This window comes from Monodelphis domestica, chromosome 6, assembly GCF_027887165.1.
Source record: "Monodelphis domestica isolate mMonDom1 chromosome 6, mMonDom1.pri, whole genome shotgun sequence".
Taxonomy (NCBI): Eukaryota; Metazoa; Chordata; class Mammalia; order Didelphimorphia; family Didelphidae; genus Monodelphis; species Monodelphis domestica.
In genome coordinates, this window is record NC_077232.1 from 139,920,497 (window position 1) to 139,940,031 (window position 19,535).

At 35.3% G+C, this 19,535-nt stretch overlaps 1 protein-coding gene across 8 annotated transcripts in view; it reads right to left on the reverse strand.

The window, feature by feature from the left end:
• Nucleotides 1-15: 15 nt before the first annotated feature.
• LNX1 (ligand of numb-protein X 1) overlaps nucleotides 16-19,535 on the reverse strand; it is a 254,018-nt gene continuing 234,498 nt past the window's right edge. For 7 of the 8 annotated variants that reach the window (XM_016423250.2, XM_056802619.1, XM_056802620.1 and 4 more), the window contains 4 exons: nucleotides 12,918-13,095; nucleotides 9,493-9,721; nucleotides 899-1,057; nucleotides 16-411 (listed from right to left, as the gene is read on the reverse strand). In XM_016423250.2, coding sequence (XP_016278736.2) covers nucleotides 276-411; nucleotides 899-1,057; nucleotides 9,493-9,721; nucleotides 12,918-13,095 — 702 coding nt within the window. In that variant the 3' untranslated portion in view covers nucleotides 16-275. Of the gene's footprint in view, nucleotides 412-898; nucleotides 1,058-8,704; nucleotides 9,169-9,492; nucleotides 9,722-12,917; nucleotides 13,096-19,535 lie in introns of those variants that run through there. The other variant, XM_056802621.1, reaches the window with a different exon arrangement.

Genomic DNA, 19,535 nt, shown 5'->3' on the forward strand with positions numbered 1-19,535 from the left:
AGGGGCACACAAGTATTTTCAGCTAAAGAGTTTTTATTATTTAATAGAAAAATATAAACTTAGAGACATGAAATAATGAGTCTTTTCACCTTGATGAAAAACTACTAATAGTTTTCAGGTTTTTTGAGAAGCATTTTTCTTGAGACCCTACTTTTCCTGACATGCAAGTTTACATTTTTCTTAAAAAGTAAAGTTGGAAAAAAAGTCAAAATCTCATGTCAAATTTTAAATAGCTTGTTTGTGTTTTGTTTTCTACCACATCCTCACCATCAGTTCTATAAAAAAGTTCCAGGCCAAGAGACAATAGTAAGAGTAATTCTTCCTTTCAATTCTTTTAGCATCCTTGCCAAACAAGCATGCATCATTCCTGATGTACTTCTACCATTGACAGCAAGAAGAATATCACCACATCTAGAAAGAGAGACATAATTAATATGTTATCCATAGTTATTTTAAGATTATTCTGCTAGTTTGGGTTTCTCCTACATCAATCAGATTCAAATCATCTTTTTTTTAATGAAGGTTATATGACTATCTCAATACTTCCTCTACTAAAAGTACTCCAAAAGGTGGGCCTAAAAATTTCATGTGAATTTTCCATATCCCAGGAGAGCCCCACCCATAATTTCTCACAATGTAGAAGGGATAACTATATTGTAAAATACATTGGAACCAAAGGATGTGTAATTTATTATAGAATATCAGAAAGGATGGTTAAGCCATTATTTTTCTATTCAAATGTATTTTTCCTTATTACTTAAATTCACATGGTAGAAAGAAGTCTATAGCCAGACTTTTATAAATAGTATAGAATCAAATAATCTTCCTCTAGTTCCTAATATAATAAATCTGTAGAGGAAATTCTGCCAGAAGAGAACTCTCCTCAATTCATCCTTACCTAATTCTTCCATCATTATATGCTGGTGTTCCTTCAACAATAGATTTAATAAAAAATGGTTTGTTCCCGCTGTATTCTTCATAACCTCCTACAATGCTGAAACCCAGACTGCCAGCTGTATTCCTTCTTAATATTACATCTTTGCAGCTGTACAAATACCTGAAATATCAACATGATTAATGTATATTCAGAAGTTTAAGTTAAGCTTAATTACTGATGACTCATAATTCACCTTTTTGTTTCTCATGCTTTTGAGATTAATAATATCAAGGGTTCACTTAAAATATTTTTAACTTATTAGTTCAGAACTTTATTATTTGGCTTTCTCTAATACACAATCTCATAAGTTTTATATGACAGGGCATTACAGAAAGTTAATAAACACCAGTTAGTCCCTGCCAGTAAGATGGCAACAGACAACAATTAGCTATGTCAAGAATGAGTGGAATAGTGTGAAATATGGTTCTGGCTATTCTTACACTGTTGGGGATAATGACTTGTTAAGTAAGACTTAAGATGATGTCTTTGCAAACAAATACTTAACAATGTTGAATTGTCTCTAAAGAGTAATATGTAAATGCATGTATCTACTCCTAGGCATGTATATGTTCAAATGTGATATATAAAGCAGGTTTAAAGATGAATAGCAATTAAGTTATTTCAAGAACGAGAGAAGAGTTATGCATAATATAAAAAAAAACAGGACTAAGAATCTGAACTTGTTTGTAATGCTTTGGGCTAAAATAGGAAATTAGATCAGGAATGTTTCAGTTTAATTTAGTCAATATTATTAATAACCTACATTGTGCTGATCACTTAAATTTCAAGAAGAAATGATGAGTTCTCTCCCATTTGAGCTATCCTTTTAACATTTGACTGGGCAAATCATATGCAGGCAAGAATATAGATACGGTAAATTGGGGAGTAATGATTATGGTAACATCTAAAAGGAACCTAAAGTAAGATGAATATACTGAAGGGTAGGGTGGAGGATATGTATTTCAGATGATGGAGATAGCTAAAATACAAATAAAAAGAAAAGTGATGACTAGATTGTAAAAGACTTTATGTCAGACTGAGTTTTTATCTTGGAGTTTCAGGTAGCCACTGAAAGAGTCAGATATATTCCTTGGAAGATTAATTTGACAGGTGTGTGGAAGAGGGGAAAGGAATTGGAAGCAGGAATATCAATTAGGATACTTTGCATTAATACAGGTAAGGCCTGATCTTGAGGAACACATAAATGGAGAAGAGGTTTAGAGATTCGAATTGGGGTGGGGAAGATTAAGGATGACTAAAGTTGAAAAAATTTTTAATTATTATTATTAGTAATGTAATAATTTAATTAATGGAGATGGTGTCCCCCTCAATACAAAGAAGGAACTTTAGAGGGAAGTACACTTGATGACCAGAAGAAGCAGTTTTACTTTTTGGAGCATGTTCAGTTTGAAATGGCACAGGACAATCCAGGTTAAGATATTTAGGAAGTTGATAATATGAAACTGGAATTCAGAAAGGAGATTTAGGGCTGGATATATAGATTTTTTGAGTCATCCATTTAGGAATTCAAGGATTCAAAAGACTAGATTGCCAAAAGGAAAAAAAAACGACCCAGATCAGAGAGTCTTGGAGTAGACCCACACCTAAAAGATGTGATCAAACAGAGAAGGAATAGACAGGAGAATCGGCACAGAGAAGTGTCATCAAACTAAGGGGATAGGTGGTTTGACTGTCCCATTCAGCATAGGTAAATGACTGCTAGGAGAAGGGCATTAGTGTTAACAGTTAAGATGACTGATAATGAAAAGGACACTTTCAGGGAAGTGGAAGGATTGAAATTGATCAAAAAAGGAGTTAATAAAATGGATAATATGAAAATAGGTATCAAGATTTGTACAACCCAGTGGAATTGCTTGTCAGCTCTGGGAGCGGGGAGGGAAAGAAAATTAATCATGTAAACATTGAAAAATATTTTAAAATTAAAAGGGAAAGAAAGAAAAAGGAGTTAATAGTGAGGAAATGAAGGAAGCTAGTATTTTTTCTGGGAGCTAGGTTGTGAAAAGGGAAAGGATATAAGATTACACCTCCTATACATTGTTTCCACCAAAACATTTCCAACAATTCCTGTGAAGAGTGAATCAAACTCTATCAATCAGCAACTTTTAAGTTAATCAAAAACTTAAGTACCCCTACTTAGTTCCTTACCAATCACTATGTATGAAAGTTAACAAGTCACTTGCTAGAATGGATGACAATTCCAGAGGCCACTGCCCTCCTCATCCCCCTCACCCCCACATGAGCAGGGCTAGGCAAATTGAAAGACTTTGATTGGTTCCCATAAAGTGGGGAAGTGATATGGAAAAAGGACTATAAAAAGCCCTGAACTTCCTAAGAGACTTCTCCTTTGGACTTCTTTGGAGGACAACTCCTTGGGGCTTTTGGACTTCGACTTGTAGTTTGGGGCCTTTTGACTGGAGTTTTTGACTTCGGGACTTTGTGACTTTCTTGTTGGGTTCACTGCTGCCTTGGTGAGCTCACAAGGCTTTTTCTGCATTGGGACCTTGCCTGCATCCTGCACAGCTTGCTGGTGACTAACTAGGAGATTGGACTGACCACATGGAGATTGGAACTCTGTTGAGGAGTGAGCTTTATTTCATCGGATCAGCATTTAGGGCAGGCTAAGCAGTCTTCTTACCTCTTTTCCTTCCACATTTCCCTCTTTTTACTAATATTCCAATTAAACAAAATTGTTAAAGGCTGCTAACACTTTTCCTAACTTAAGGGATGATAATCAGTGACCACTTTTTATAACTTTCTTATTTAGTCAAAATCCCAATTTTAGCCATTATATTCCCAACCAGCCCCAGACCATTTCTAGTTTAGGCCCTCATCACTTCTAAACTTAACCAGTGAAATGACCTTCTAATTGTTTGTAATTCAAGTCTTTTCCCCTCTCTCCAATCAGTCCTTGGCACAGCTGCCTAAGTAATCTTTTTAAGGCATAGATCTTCATCTCCTAGGGTATGATAGCTTGAAGAAATAGAAGGGTCAAATGAAGGTTTTTTTTAAGAATGGAAGAGACTTTGTTTTAATACCCACTAGCATCTGGATCAATGTATTTCTATTTATAGACTAAGCACAGAAATTATTCTGGAATTTTACATATTGGTAGATAATCTTGGTTATCGTTCTAAAATGCCCACAAGTGCCATTTTGTAGTACAGAAAACCTGTTTGAATTAAAATTAGCATGTCAGAAATTTTTAAATTTTGAATTAAAGTTTATATATTATCACTACTAATCATTGCACTGGCTACATGCAATATATTATATTTTCTCTAACTATTTCTAACTGAGATTTGAGATAAAACAAAAATCTTTTTATTATTCAGATTTTAAAGTCCAATGTTTAATTACATATCCAAGTTTTCAGGTTGTTGGTTTTTTTAAAATATCCCGAATATTTAGGACATCGCTAGTTTTGTTTTGTTTTTTAATATAAAATCCAGTTATTCAGCAACCACAGGGTAGCTTAAGAAGATAAATTTGAATAAATAAGAATCTGTATCCTATTTTTTATGTAAAATAATATATTTTGCTTTATTTTACAGCAGGGCTTTATAGTAATAGTAAATTCATCCCAGAGGAACTACAAATATTCACCTGCTGCTAAGATGTTAGATACCATGTTTACACAACAGTTCACTGGCTGCTAATGGTAAAAACAGATGATTTTGGGCCCTTCCCTAGAAACCAAAGAATATGACTTTCCCATCTGGGTGGTTGTAAACCAAATTATATTGGAGGGAGGAGTTGGAGAATCTGATTAGTACTTAACCAAGGTCATGATCAACTGTGTCAATCTTAGTTAAGTGTTAATTATTATTTTTTAATTGGTTAGTATACAGACCAGTATTTCAGTATTCTCTTTTATAATAGTCTTGACATTCATCATCTCCCAAAATTATGACATTTTGGCATTTGCTAGATATTTGGCTTAATATGGATAGTAACTAAAAATACAAATATAGGGGGGGAAATGTAATGACACTAAAAAATCTTTTTTAACTGCTATTGATCATATGCCAGCCTTGTAAAAATAAACTTCTTTGACTATGCCGTAAAATCCCATTTTGATTTAGGAGACAAAACAGTCCCCAACTAGAGAGTGGCATTCTTAGTCTCGTATTGTCATAAAGGTAAGTTTGGTAAAGTCATCAATCTTAAACCAGAATGAAATAACGGGTCTGAGATTTAGAGCCAGAAGAGTCAAGTCAAGTCAAACCCCTTTCATTTTACAAGGGAAGAAACTGAAACCCAAAAAGGTAAGTGACTTGGCCAAGGTCACGTAGATAGTGATCTTCAGAGTTATGGTTTTGAAACTGCTTTGCAAATTCTAAAGCACTATACAAATAACAGATACTGTTATTTTGAAAAGATAAAAATTGCCACTAGGGGATGAATGAACAAAAAAGGTTACATTCTTTCATCTTTCTACTGCTTTGATCATTTTTCTTTAACCTATGGGTGTGGGACTGTGTGTGTGTAATAGTATATTTTCAGTTAACACTCTGTTATTACTATTCAAAAATACAGACATTTATTTTGCTTTTGGAAGAAAAGAACATGGCAGATTCTCTACCCTTGGAAGCAACTTAAGGAAGAATGAGGTTTGGGGATTTAAGTGATATCTGTACATACGAGAGTCTGGAAAAAGATCTTTGATTCCTGTGATTTAAAAGACAGAATCCATAGGTCACGGAGTTTTTTTAACTACCCTAAACAAAAAAAGGGAAATGTTTTCAGGATTTTACCCTTAAAATACCCTTTAATTCAGGGGCTAATTTCATGTTTCTATATTACAACACAAACTAATTTAGAGACTGATAATTTAAAACTGCAAAAATCTTAGACCAATTACAGTAACACCTAGGTGGTTCAGTGGATAGAGCATTAGGCCTAGAGTTAGGAGGACATAGGTTCAAATTTGGCCACAGATAATTCATAGCTATTTGACCCTGTGCAAATCACTAACCCTATTTGTCTAGCTCTTGTCTCTGTTTTTGAGTTGTTAGCAGGACAGAATGTAATGGTTGAGAGAAAGACACAAAAAGAAAGCAATCATGACCTCAAAACTGTTTTTCAGATAAGGAAATAGTTTCGGGGAAACAAGTACTTATTTAAAATCACCTGATAAGTAAGTCTTAATTGGAAAATCTGAGACTCCCCAATTTGGGCAATGATAATAGAAACAAATCAAAAATTATGTTCTGCACCTGATTGGAAGGAACCTCAGATGTCACCTCATCCAATTCCTCTAGTTTGTAGATGAGGAAAGCAAAAAAGGATGTTATCTTTCCAAATTCCCATAGATATGAATGATCAGGGATAGGATTTGAACCTAGACCCTCAAAAATCCAGGAAAAAGTAAAGGAATGCTGTCATTCATTTAAGCTGAAATTTGCCATGGACTTGATGCCTAGTAATATGCCATTGGTGGGAATGTAGTCACAGCAATCACACAAGCATCATGTATTAAGGGAACCAAAGACATAAAATAGCATGCTTGGTGGTAGGTTTTTATTAATGAACAGGATTTTTACCCATGTTGGGAATCTTCTCTACAACTTGCACTGCAGGTCTTTTCATGTGGTTTGCCATGATCAATTTTAATGAATACTTCATGGAAAGAATATCTGCGTTTCACAGGCAGGGGCTGAATATTAGACTTGCCACATCCCAGAGAAAATGTTGTTTTATTTAATTCAAATATGCAAGCATTAGTGGCAGGATGGTAAAAACTAGCCTGAAACTTTCTTTTTCCACTTCTTTTACAACCTGTGGACTTTTAGTTTGGGCTAGTCACAACTTCCTTGCTTGTAGATATTTACTTTAGTCATAATTATGTCGCACATTTTTCTCCAAAAAATCTTATCTATACACCACCTTGATAGTATACACTCAAAAAAATGATCATGATCTGATATATGCCTCTATAATACTTTTACCTTCTATGACTGCAAATTCATTTCAGTGAAAGATATTTGTTTCCAGGGTTGTAAATGGTTTGCTCCTTTGTGGTTCAAGTGGGAGCCCTGATTGCTAGTCAAAGCGGTAGGAGCCAGGGTTTGAAGATCTTTTTCATCCTCTGAGAGTTAGTGAGCTTTGACCTAGAGACTATAGCAGGTGCACAATAAGGAGAAAGACCACCCCTGATCTCCCAAGTTTTATCTGATTTTATCTATCCTGGCTTGGAGTTCCCACTTAATTCAGAATGCTGGTTCCACATCACAGGTCTTGCTTTTTCCCTTGACAAATCACTCCTTGTTCTCTCTTATTCCTTACTATAATTTGATATGTGAGTGGAATTGGTCTTAAATTTTTTGTATTAGTTGGAATCATCCCATACTCAAGTCATTTTTGTTATTTAAAGACTTCTTACCACAAAATATGACAATCAAGATCATTCAAAGCATCGTGGTGGTGCTACAAATATTTTGTGCTGACATTCATCACATGCCAGGAAAAAAATATGTGAATTTTGTTCAGTTCACTCCCAGATTTGTTCCTGGGCAAAGAAGGACCACATGAAGTTGTGTGGGATAACCCAATTCACACTTTTAGAGTGTTTGATAACTAAATCGGTGACGAGGAGTCCAAAGTGAGAGAGATGTCATTGTGTTCTAGAAGCATTAAGAAAGGTGGGTTTAAAATAAATTTTTTCATAGGAAACTTTAACCTGAAGAACCTCAGGATAGGAAACGGTTAAATTCTTAGGGAAGAGGGGAAAATGATTTAATGTGTATTAATGTGATACATGTCCTGATGAGGGAACTTGTTGAAGGACTTCCAGATGCTGAGTATAGGCCCTTGTAGGTCACAGCTCCAATTAAATGGCATCTGATGACCTGTATGACTAAGTGACGTCTGAAGCTTGTGTCCTAGAGTCTAGCCTGGCATACAATCTAGCATTAATAAGAGTGAGACACAGCTTTGTTTATTGTCCATTAGAGCCACTTTTACTCTTTCTAGCCATTACTTGAGAATGACTCTAAGGATGGGCACCCATTGGATCAGCATACTAATGCCCCAATCTTCATGCACACTCAGGCCCTTTTTGTGAGTTCAGTTGCAGCTGGGGTTATTATTACAATGAATTTCCTGTTTCTAGAGCTGATGATATCTGGAGGCTAAAAGGGCTGACTTGGTGTGGCATTAGGGGAAATAGGCCTGACTGATCATAACAAGGATCTAAAGAGATATTTGATGTTCTGCATCTAAATGGAGTTGAGATTTTCTTTTTTTAGTATTTTGCCCTGTTTGTAACTCTTAACAGCTAATTAGAATGACTTTCACAAAGGGTGGTCGAATAGCTTGAAACTCCCCTCCCACATGAGCATTCAAGACAGGTATCTAGAGGCATCCCCTGGTAATGGGGCCAAAAGAATAATGAATTCGTGACTATATCAAGGAAAGACCAGTTTCAGGAGTCCCCCCAGGGACTCTGGGGTAGTGGAAACAGCAAATATCAAAGTCAAGAATACTCAGCGTCCCAGTGAAAAAGCAAAGTGTGTTCCAGTAAGGGAATTAGACCCTGACACTGCCCAAGTGGATGATGGAGCAGTGAAGATGGAAGATTTCTTCAGAATACCAAAAGCAACTGAAAAACAGTGATTTGTTCACTGGAAACACTTCAGGACACTACCTCACTCTTCCCTTAGAGGGCACTCAGGAAAAGCTCACATTTCTCACCAGATAGACTACATTGTTCCCTTTGCCAAATGAAAGCTAAAACGCAGAGGAGGGTGAGGTGAAAATCTTTTCATTTTATTTCATTATTATGGAAGGAAAGGAAGTTTGCATTTATTTCTTACTTGTGATTGCTTTGTGCTTTCCAAGACAGGAATCCCTGGGTACAACTCTTGCCTCTAATATACTGACTGGGTGACTTTGCCAAGTAAAAACATCTAACCAAATCTTATTATGTGGGGTGAAGCATTTCTCTAAATACCAGAAACTCCCAATTTCAGGTTTTCTTGGCTCAATTTCCATAGGCAGATCTCATTTTGGTATAGCCGCTCAATCACCTTTCTCCCTGGAGAAAATTAAATGTCCCACTCTGTAGTCTGATTATGTTTTGCCAAAATAATGATTCAACTGCTTCGCGGGTATTTATTACAAAGAAACTTTTTTGTTGTAGTGTGAAGAGAAAGAAAAGCCAAACAGTTCAACCACAGTTGATTCAGGGAAAATTCAGGATAGCATGAGACCTGCAAGGGTTAAATTGGAAGGTAGAATGTTAAATAGCATTAAAGAGCACTCTGGCCCTGGTCCTCAGGTCTCTGATTCTTAGATTCATTTTAAAGAATAGGTCAAAGCCTTTCAACCACAAATTACTTTCTCCCCTTTCTTCATATTCAAAATCAGAGAAGAAGACAGAAGTGGTTTTGTTTAAAAAAGGCATACAAGCAAACCTGGTCCCAATTAAAATGTGAGTATAATGAATTAGATAGGCCAAGTAATGTGAAAGAGTTGTCTAAGAAACATAAATCTTTCTCAGCCCTCCTCTACCAGGATGTCATCTGCAGACTTACCGTGGCAATTCCAACCACATGACCCAGGCTGGTGACCATTCGCTGGTGTGGGCTGGGCTCTGGTTGGACTCCAGGGCCAGCCAGTTGCTGTCATTCTCCAAGGACTCACATTCTCTCAGTTCCAAGGCTTTGAGCACCACAACTGAGGAGGTGTTTTTCAATAGGGCAACTGCTTCCCCACGGCTGGCGCCTGTCAGGTCAATCCCATTTACATTCAATAAAATGTCACCTAATAGCCAAAGATCAGAAACCATCTTTAAAGGCAGTGAAAAACAGTCACTTTTGTTTAACATGGGGGAAGTTGTTGGGGTTGGGGTTGGGCCGAGGGAGATTGAGATCCTGTAGCTCTCATGTTTGGTTCAGGACTGTTAAATGTCTTCATAAAGAGAGATCAAAATTTCACATAGCAATCGAGGTAAGTTTATGTTGTTCCCCCTCTTAAATGAAGCAGTTATTTTGGGGACCTCACTTCAAAGTAGACCAACTCCCTTAAATCTACTTTACTTTTATTCCCTCTGCTTTCTCTTATTTTATTCCCCACCCTGTCAATAGGGAAAGCCCAAGTTGAGGCACCTGTCACAAAATCCTCAAGAAAGCCTTCCCACTATTAAACAAAAAGCTTCCAACTGTGATTAAAAACGAAGGATCACCCTGTGCATGGTTTTCTCTCTCTAGACCTGTGCAGTGGTGAATATGGGTAAGTAACAGGGCAGTTCCTGTACCATTAACTGATAAATAGCAAAAATAGGAACATAATAAATGCTTTCTATTTGATCCAGTTGAGATGTCCTTTCTATGTATCTACCTTTTGGGCAGCCTGACTCCTTTCCATTGTCAGGAAATTTGCTGAGAATACAGCGGATGATCTGACAGATTTAGTCCAAGCCCTTCATTTTACAGATAAGGAAACCAAAGCAGAAGATGAAATTACTTTTCCAAAGTCATGAAACTAGCAAGTGGCAGAGGGTGCATTTGAAGCCTTCTGGCTCCCATAAATCCAACTTCATTTCCAATATTATTAATTCTTCCTTAAGATTGAGCTCTCTAGAATTCCATGGGAACTGGAACAACCTCCAGGAAGGTATGCAGAGCGAAAGGAGCAGAACCAGGAAAACATTGTACACAGAGATGGGTGTTTCAACTTCAGCCATCAGAGAACTAATGAGGAAATTTTTCTTCTCCAGTAGAGACCAACAGATAAAGATTGTGGGGTATATAGTCAGATATAGTCCTCTTCCAGAATTATGCTAAACTCTTTTTCTTTAATGCCAGGCAGGGTTTAATGGGGAGGTGAGATTAAATGGACTAGCGAATATAAAAACAAACAAAAAGTGGCAATAAAACTTAAATTTTTTTTAACCAGTTCTATGATTTCTTTGTCATTGGAGCTTTCCAATGAAGAAGTTCCTATTAATTCAGATGGACACTTGCTTGGTCACATGTGCCAGAGGTAGGGCAGGAACACCTATCTTCAAAGACAACCCAGCGCTCTGGCCACTGGGCAACCCTGTCTTCCCCACATCCCTCCCTCCCTCCCTCCCTCCCTTCCTTCCTTTCTTCCTTCCTTCCTTCTCTTTATCTTCCATCTTAGTATTAATTCTAAGAAAGAAGAGTGGCAAGGACTCTGCCTTGTCCAGAGTCACACAGCTAGGAAGTATCTGAGACCAATTTTGAAAACGAATGCTAGAGTGAAAAACTTGATTTACTTTTGCCTTTTCGTAAAGCACTTTCTATATATCTCTCCACTTTGATCAAATTGTTGTATTATACTTCCGTATATGCCATGTTATATTGCTCCTGCTAAAAGTGAGCAGTTGGAGGAAAGATTGTTGTTTTTCATCTTTGTATGCCTAGAGCACAGCATAGAAGAGACATAATAAATGTCTCTGTGATAGAAGTAATATTATAGTTATTTCTAAGACGAAGAAAACCTAAATCTCTCTAAGCTCCGAATTCTAAGATTCTATTATTTCTTAAGGTCCCACAACCAAAAAATATGAGAACTTGAATCCAGTTCCTTCTATATCATACTACCTTGGTCAATTTAGCAAAAAATTTCACTTCATTATCAGAGTAAGTGATCCAGTGGATAACTCTGGGACAGGAATCAGGAAGACAATATTTGCCTCAGTTTTGTTTTTTTCCTTTGTAAAATGGGAGTAATAATAGCACCTCCCAGGATTAATGTTAGAATCAAATGAGCTAATAATAATTATAAAGCACTTAGCACAGTGCCTAGCAAGCACATAGTAAGAATTATAGAAATGTTCGCTACCAGAGCAGCTAGGTAGTTCAGTGGATAGAACACCAGGCCTGGAATTAGGACGACCTGGGTTCAAATATGGCCTCAGACACTTCCTAGCTCTTTGAACCTGGGCAAGTCACTTAAGCAGAATTGAATATTACTTACAGCTCTTTTGCCTTAGAAATGATACTTAGTATTGTATCAATTCTAAGGCAGAAGATAAGGTTTTTTTTTTTAAGAAAGAAATGTTACCTACTATTATTTTTGTTATGTTTATAATTGAAATAATAGGTATCTAGTTGACATAGTGAATAGAAAACTTCAAATCTAGCCTTAGATACTAACTAGCTAGGTGGCTTTGACTGTAAAATAATAGTGATATTATAATAATATATATTATGAGATATATATATCACACTATATATAATAGGGATAATAATAGTGCCTATCTCCCAAGATGGTTGTGAAGAACAATTAAATAATATTTGTAAAGTGCTTAGCACAGTGCTTGGCACAAAGTAGTGTCATGCAAAAGGCAACTGTTGATTATTGTGGTTGTTGTTATCATGGTTATCACTACAGTTTCCATTACTATTGAAATTTAACCAAAGAATGGCACTCTCTGTACACAACTTTAGGCAGGGATATACTTGGTTAGTTGAGCAGATCAATTAAATTAAACTGGTGATCAGTGCTGTAAACTTTACACAAGCAAATAACTCTTATGTTCCTATCAATTTGTATTAAAAGCCAGTAAGGTACAGCAGAATCTTGATGCCTACTACGTAACATTTTTGAACCTCAGTCTCATCTACAAAATAGCACAATCAATACTGGCAATACCTTTCTCTCAGGTTGTTTTGAGGATGAAACCATTTTCCATAAAGTAGTAATATCAAACTTAAATAGAAATAAGGTCAATAATCCATATGTAAGGATCTCTGGGCTACATATTAACTTCGTTTTAAAAAACACTTATTTTTATTGTCTTTTTATTAATTTTGTTAAATATTCCCCAATTACATTTTATCTGGTGTTGCTGGTGTGTGCAGAGGGAATATGTGATACCTCTGCTGTAAGACGCTATACAAATATTAGCAAATTTTGTGATATAGATAATTGCCTAATCTTAAAGTAGTGATGTTCTAACTTTTATTTACCAGGTCTTTCTTGTTTTTACCTGTTTTTATTCGTCCATCTCTGCTTATGACTCCTCCGGGTTCAACACTGATGACATAGATAGGCAAATCCCATTCCCTATGGGATGCTCCTCCTGCAACGGTCATGCCCAGTGATTCTGTGTAGTCTTTACGGACACTTACCACCTTCTCATGACAGGTGACAGCATGAAGGATAGTCTATGAAGTACAAATAGTAAAAAAAAAGAGGAAGAAATAAATAAAACATGGGTCCCCTCTTTTTAGGTATTATTGCATTTTCTAATTTGCCATTATTAAAATCCCAACAGTGTGTCAGTGTAGTACTTAATACAGAAATTAATATGACAGAGTACTGAATAGAGACCCAGCTCTATCATTGAAGGCATTTGATATCTCTGAGCTTCAATTTTATCATCTTCAGAATGAAAATGGCACATTAGTGTTTACCTCTCTTTGAAAGAATGAAAATATATGTTTAAGGAATAAAATTGTTATATAAATTACAAATAAAGTGAAGGAATTAGAACTAGATAATCACTAAATGTCCTTCTAGCTTTATGATACTAAGATTTATAATTCTTAGACCAGCAAACATGTAAGAATGACATAGCAGTAGTCAAATAATATATACTATTTGGTAACAAAATAAGAAAATATATTTAATAAATAATATCCTTCTGTTTTAGGCTCATTTCACCGAGGAAGTCAATGATGATGTTTTATAAATCTTTAGAAACCTATTAAATAGTCAAAGCCCAAATCCACGGAAAACCAAGAAACAAAGAGGTTGACTGGCTTGTCTTTGTCAAGGACATGTCTCCTTAAAGCCTCCCAGAATTATCGAGAGAAAAGACTATTCTAATTATTTATGCTGACTCAGAAGGAAAATTTTACATTTAAAAAAAGGACCAACAAAAATGGTAGGAGAAGCTGACCAGACTCCCTTGGAGGAATATCAAAAATACAGAATGAACCAAGTCCATAAATTTCTCAAATAACTCATTTATCACTTTCATTAAGTGAATCAACATTTAGAAAAGTTTTTACCCCCAGAAAATTGGAAACACCACAAAGTATACATTTTTATTCTATAGATTACCATGCTTAACTTACTTAAGGCAGATGACTAATAGGGATAGAAAGAAAAATATTTGTTACAGGTATCCCCCCCATTTTTTCCAATTACATATAAAAGCAATTTTTGACAATTATTTTTTGACTTTTTAGAATTCAAGTTTTCTCCCAACCCTCCACCACAAGGCAATGAATAGTCTAATATAGGTTATATCCATATTTATATATATTTCCATATTGCTCATGTCATGATAGAAGTCACATCTCATACATTGTGAAGAGTTAAAAATTTGGGTTAGGATAAATTCAAAATGGGTGAGTGACTTAAACATAAAGAAGGAAACCATAAGTAAATTGGGTAAACACAGAATAGTATACATGTCAGACCTTTGGGAGGGGAAAGGCTTTAAAACCAAGCAAGATATAGAAAGAATCACAAAATGTAAAATAAATAATTTTGACTACATCAAACTAAAAAGCTTTTGTACAAACAAAACCAATATAACTAAAATCAGAAGGGAAACAACAAATTGGGAAAAAATCTTCATAGAAACCTCTGACAAAGGTTTAATTACTCATATTTATAATGAGCTAAATCAATTGTACAAAAAATCAAGCCATTCTCCAATTGATAAATGGGCAAGGGAAATGGATAGGCAGTTCTCAGATAAAGAAATCAAAACTATTAACAAGCACATGAAGAAGTGTTCTACATCTCTTATAATCAGAGAGATGCAAATCAAAACAACTCTGAGGTATCACCTCACACCTAGCAGATTGGCTAACATAACAGCAAAGGAAAGTAATGAATGCTGGAGGGGATGTGGCAAAGTAGGGACATTAATTCATTGCTGGTGGAGTTGTGAACTGATCCAACCATTCTGGAGGGCAATTTGGAACTATGCCCAAAGGGCGACAAAAGAATATCTACCCTTTGACCCAGCCATAGCACTGCTGGGTCTGTACCCCAAAGAGATAATGGACACAAAGACTTGTACAAAAATATTCATAGCTGCGCTCTTTGTGGTGGCCCAAAACTGGAAAACGAGGGGATGCCCATCAATTGGGGAATGGCTGAACAAACTGTGGTATATGTTGGTGATGGAATACTATTGTGCTCAAAGGAATAATAAAGTGGAGAAGTTCCATGGAGACTGGAACAACCTCCAGGAAGTGATGCAGAGCGAGAGGAGCAGAACCAGGAGAACATTGTACACAGAGACTAATACACTGTGGTATAATCGAACGTAATGGACTTCTACATTAGTGGCGGTGTAATGTCCCTGAACAACTTTCAGGGATCCAGGAGAAAAAAAACACCATTCATAAGCAAAGGATAAACTATGGGAGTGGAAACACCGAGAAAAAGCAACTACCTGAATACAGAGGTTGAGGGGACATGACAGAGGATAGACTTTAAATGAACACTCTAATGCAAATACTATCAACAAAGCAATGGGTTCAAATCAAGAAAACATCTAATGCCCAGTGGACTTACGCGTCGGCTATGGGGGGTGGGGGGGAGGAAAAGAAAATGATCTATGTCTTTAACGAATAATGCTTGGAAATGATCAAATAAAATATATTAAAAAAAAAATTTGGGTTAGGAGTTTGATAAAAGTACAGAGAGCAGGTTGATAAAACAGCAACACTTAGTTTATTACAGGAAGTTCAGATAGGAAATAGGAGGGAGGAAAGTGAGATTCTCTCTAATATCATATAACTATGCCTAAAATCCAAATCCTATACTAAAATTCCTAAGAAACCCTAAATCTAACTGCCTTCAAGGGCAAGATCTTCTTGCCTGCTAGAACAGGCCTATCTTGCCTACTTTGTCTATCTATAAATATATTCCCTATATAACTATGTATGCTAATCAATAACCATTAATCTCCAACAACCTCCTTAAATCCATTTCTCTGTCAGTTGTAAAACTGCCTGTCACAGACACAGGCAGTGCTCCTGCTCCCTCAAAGTTCTGAGGAGAAAAAACCCCAACTGTTAAAAAATCCAACTATCAGTCTGACTGAGACAAAGACAAACCACCTCCTGCTCCCTAGAAATCCAGAGGAAAAGAGACCTTTCTCTTAATTGACTCTTTCTTATACACTTGGTCTCTTAAAGAGACAGAGGGAGAATTTAAGAAAGTCCCAATCTATCTGTTACTTCCTCTAAAGAGATGGAGGGAGATTTAAGAAATTCCTTTTAACAACATACAATAGAAATCTCATAAAGTATATTGAAATATAGTAGAAAATGGCATGCCTTGATCTACTCTCAGACTCCAAAAGTTCTTTTTTTGGCTCTAGATATAATTTTCCTTGTGGTTATCTTGAAGGCTTGCTTTGCTGATAAATGGTTTAGCACTTCACAGTTGTTCGTCCCACAGTATTTCTATTATTGTATATCATTGTTCTCCTGGTTCTATTGATTTTACTTTGCATCAGATCCTATAAGTCTTTCCAGGTTTTCTTAACTGATCTTAATTCATTATTTCTTATGGTGCAATAATATTCCATAACACTCATATACCAAAACTTGTTCATCCAGTCCCCCAAGTGATGGATACCCTCTCCATTTCCAAGAGCTGCTAAAAACATTTCAATACAGGTAGTTCCTTTTTCCTTATATCTGATCTCTTTTTAATTGGTGATATTACTGAGGATATGCATAGTTTTGTGGCACTTTGAGCCTGATTCCATATTGCTCTCCAGAATGGTCGTATCAGTTCACAGTTCTACCAACACTATGCTAGTGTTCCAATTTTCCACTATTTCCTCTAGCATTTATCATTTTCCTTTTTGGCCATGGTGGTTAGGTGTGGAGTGGTTTCTCAGTTGTTTGGGGGGCTTGTTTGTTTTAAACCCTTACCTTCTTTCTTAGAATCAATACTGGTTCCAGAACAGAAAGGCAGTAAGGGCTAGGCAATGAGTTAATTGACTTGCCCCGGGTCACATAACTAGGAAGTGTCTGAGGCCAAATTTGAACCTAGGACCTCACATCTCTAGACCTGGTTCTCAAATCACTGAGCCACTTAGCTATCCCTTCTCAGAGTTGTTTTAATTTGCATGTCTCTAATCAATAGTGATTTGGAGCATTTTTTTTATATGCCTCTGGAGAGTTTTAATTTCTCCCACTGGGAACTGCTTGTTGATATCCCTTGACCATTTATCAATTAGGGAATACTTTATATTCTTGTAAATTTGATTCAATTCTCTGTTTATTTGAAATATAAGATCTTTTCCAGAGATAATTGCTATAAATTTCTCCCCAAATTTGTTGTTTCCCTTTTAATCTTGGTTGCATTGGTTTTATGTGTACAAAAACTTTTCTCACTTAATCTATTTAAAATTATCTAATTCATTTTTATAATGTTCTCTATGTCTTTGGGTCCTAAATTCTTCCCTTATCCAAAAGTCTGACAAATAAACTTTTCTGTGTTCCCATAATTTGTTTATGTTGTCATACTTTATTTCTAGATCAAGTATCCATTTTGACTTTATCCTACTGTATGGTGTGAAATGTTTGTGCATGCCTAGTCTTGGACATACTGCTCTCTAGTATTCCCAGAAGTTTTGTCAAATACTGAATTCTTTCCCCAAAATTTTGAGTTTTTAGATTTATTGAATACCAAGTTACTATGGATATGAACTGTTTTGTGTTAATTGCCTAAGCTCTTCCAATGATCCACCACTCTCTATTTCTTAGCCAGTACCAGATTGTTTTGATGATTGCTGCTTTGTAGTAGTTTGAGATCAGGTAGTCAGACCTTATTCCATTTTTCCCATTAATTCCCTTAATATTCTTGGCCTTTTGTTCTTCCAGATGAACTTTGTTGTTATTTTTTCTAGTTCTATGAAATAATTTTTGGGTATTTTGATTGGTATGGCACTGAAAAGGTAAATTAATTTAAGTAGGATTTTCATTTTTCATTATGAGGAATTAATGATTTTTCAGTTATTTAGATCGAATTTTATTTGCATGAAGTGTTTTGAAATTGTATTCATATAGTTGCTGGGTTTCTTTTGGTAGGTATACCCCCAGGTATTTTATATTGTCTAGTGTTATTTTGAATGGAATTTCCTTTTCTATCATCTCTTACTGTTGGTTTTTGTTGGTGGTGAATAGAAAAGCTAGATGATTTGTGTGGATTTATTTTGTATCTTTTGACTTTGTAGAAGTTGTTTATTTCTATTACTTTTTGGTGGTTTCTCTAGAGTTCTCTAGGTATACCATCATATCACCTGCAAAAGAGTGATAGTTTTGTTTCTTCACTACCCATTCTAATTCCTTTAATTTCCTTTTCTGCTTATTGCTATAGTGAACATTTCTAGTGCAATATTAAATAATAGTGGTACTAATGGCCATCCTTGCTTTACCACTGATCTTATTGGGAAGGATTTTAGTTTATCCCCATTACAGATAATGCCTATTGATAATTTTAGATATATCCCATTCATCACTTTAAGGAATGTAACTTTTATCACAATGTTTTATAATGTTTTTATAAGGAATGGATATTATATTTTGCCAAATGCTTTTTTCTGCATCTATTAAAATAATCATTTAATTTCAGTTGGTTTTGTTATTGAGATGGCCAATTATGCTGATAGATTTCCTAGTATTGAACCATCCCAGTATTCCTGGTATAAAATCCACCTGATTGTGGTATATGATTCTTGTAATATAATATTGTAATCTCCTTGCTAGTATTTCATTTAAAAAGTTTTACATCAATGTTCATTAGAGATTGGTATATAGTTTTCTTTCCCTCTTTTATCTCTTCCTGGGTTAGGTGTCAGTACCATATTTTTGTCATAAAAAAAAGATTAGAAGGATTCTCTCTTCTCCTGTTTTTCTAAATAGTTTATGTTATATTATAGTTAGTTGTTGTTGGAATGTTTGGTAAAATTCACTTGCGAATCCATCTGGCTCTGGGACCTTTTTCTTAGAGAGTCTGTTGATATTTGATTTCTTTTTGTGTGATGAGATTGTTTACATGCTCTGTTTCCTCTTTTGTTAATCTAGGTAGCTTATATTTTTGTAAATATTTTTCTATTTTATTTAATTGTCAGATCTATTGGTACAGAGTTAAGAAAAGTAACTTCCAATAATTGCTTTTATTTCTTCTTCATTGGTTATGATTTCACCTTTTTCATTTTTGATACTTTTTTAAATCAAGTTAACCAATGGTTTATCTATTTTATTTATTCATAAAACCAACTCATTGTCTTATCTATTAGTTCAATAGTTTTCTTACTTTCAATTTCATCAATCTCTTTCTTGATTTTCAGAATTTATAATTTGCTGTTTTATTGGAGATTTTTACTTTGTTCTTTTTCTAGTTTTTTTTTTTTTAGTTGCATGCCCAATTCAATGATCTACTCTCTCGGATTTATCAATGCAAGCATTAAGAGATATGAATTTCCCTCTAAATACCACTTTGGCTATATCTCAGAAATTTTGATATGTTGTCTCCTCATTGTTATTTCTTTAATGAAATTAATGAATGTTTCTATGATTGTTCTTTGACTCATTCATTCTTTTAAAAAAAATGTTTTTAT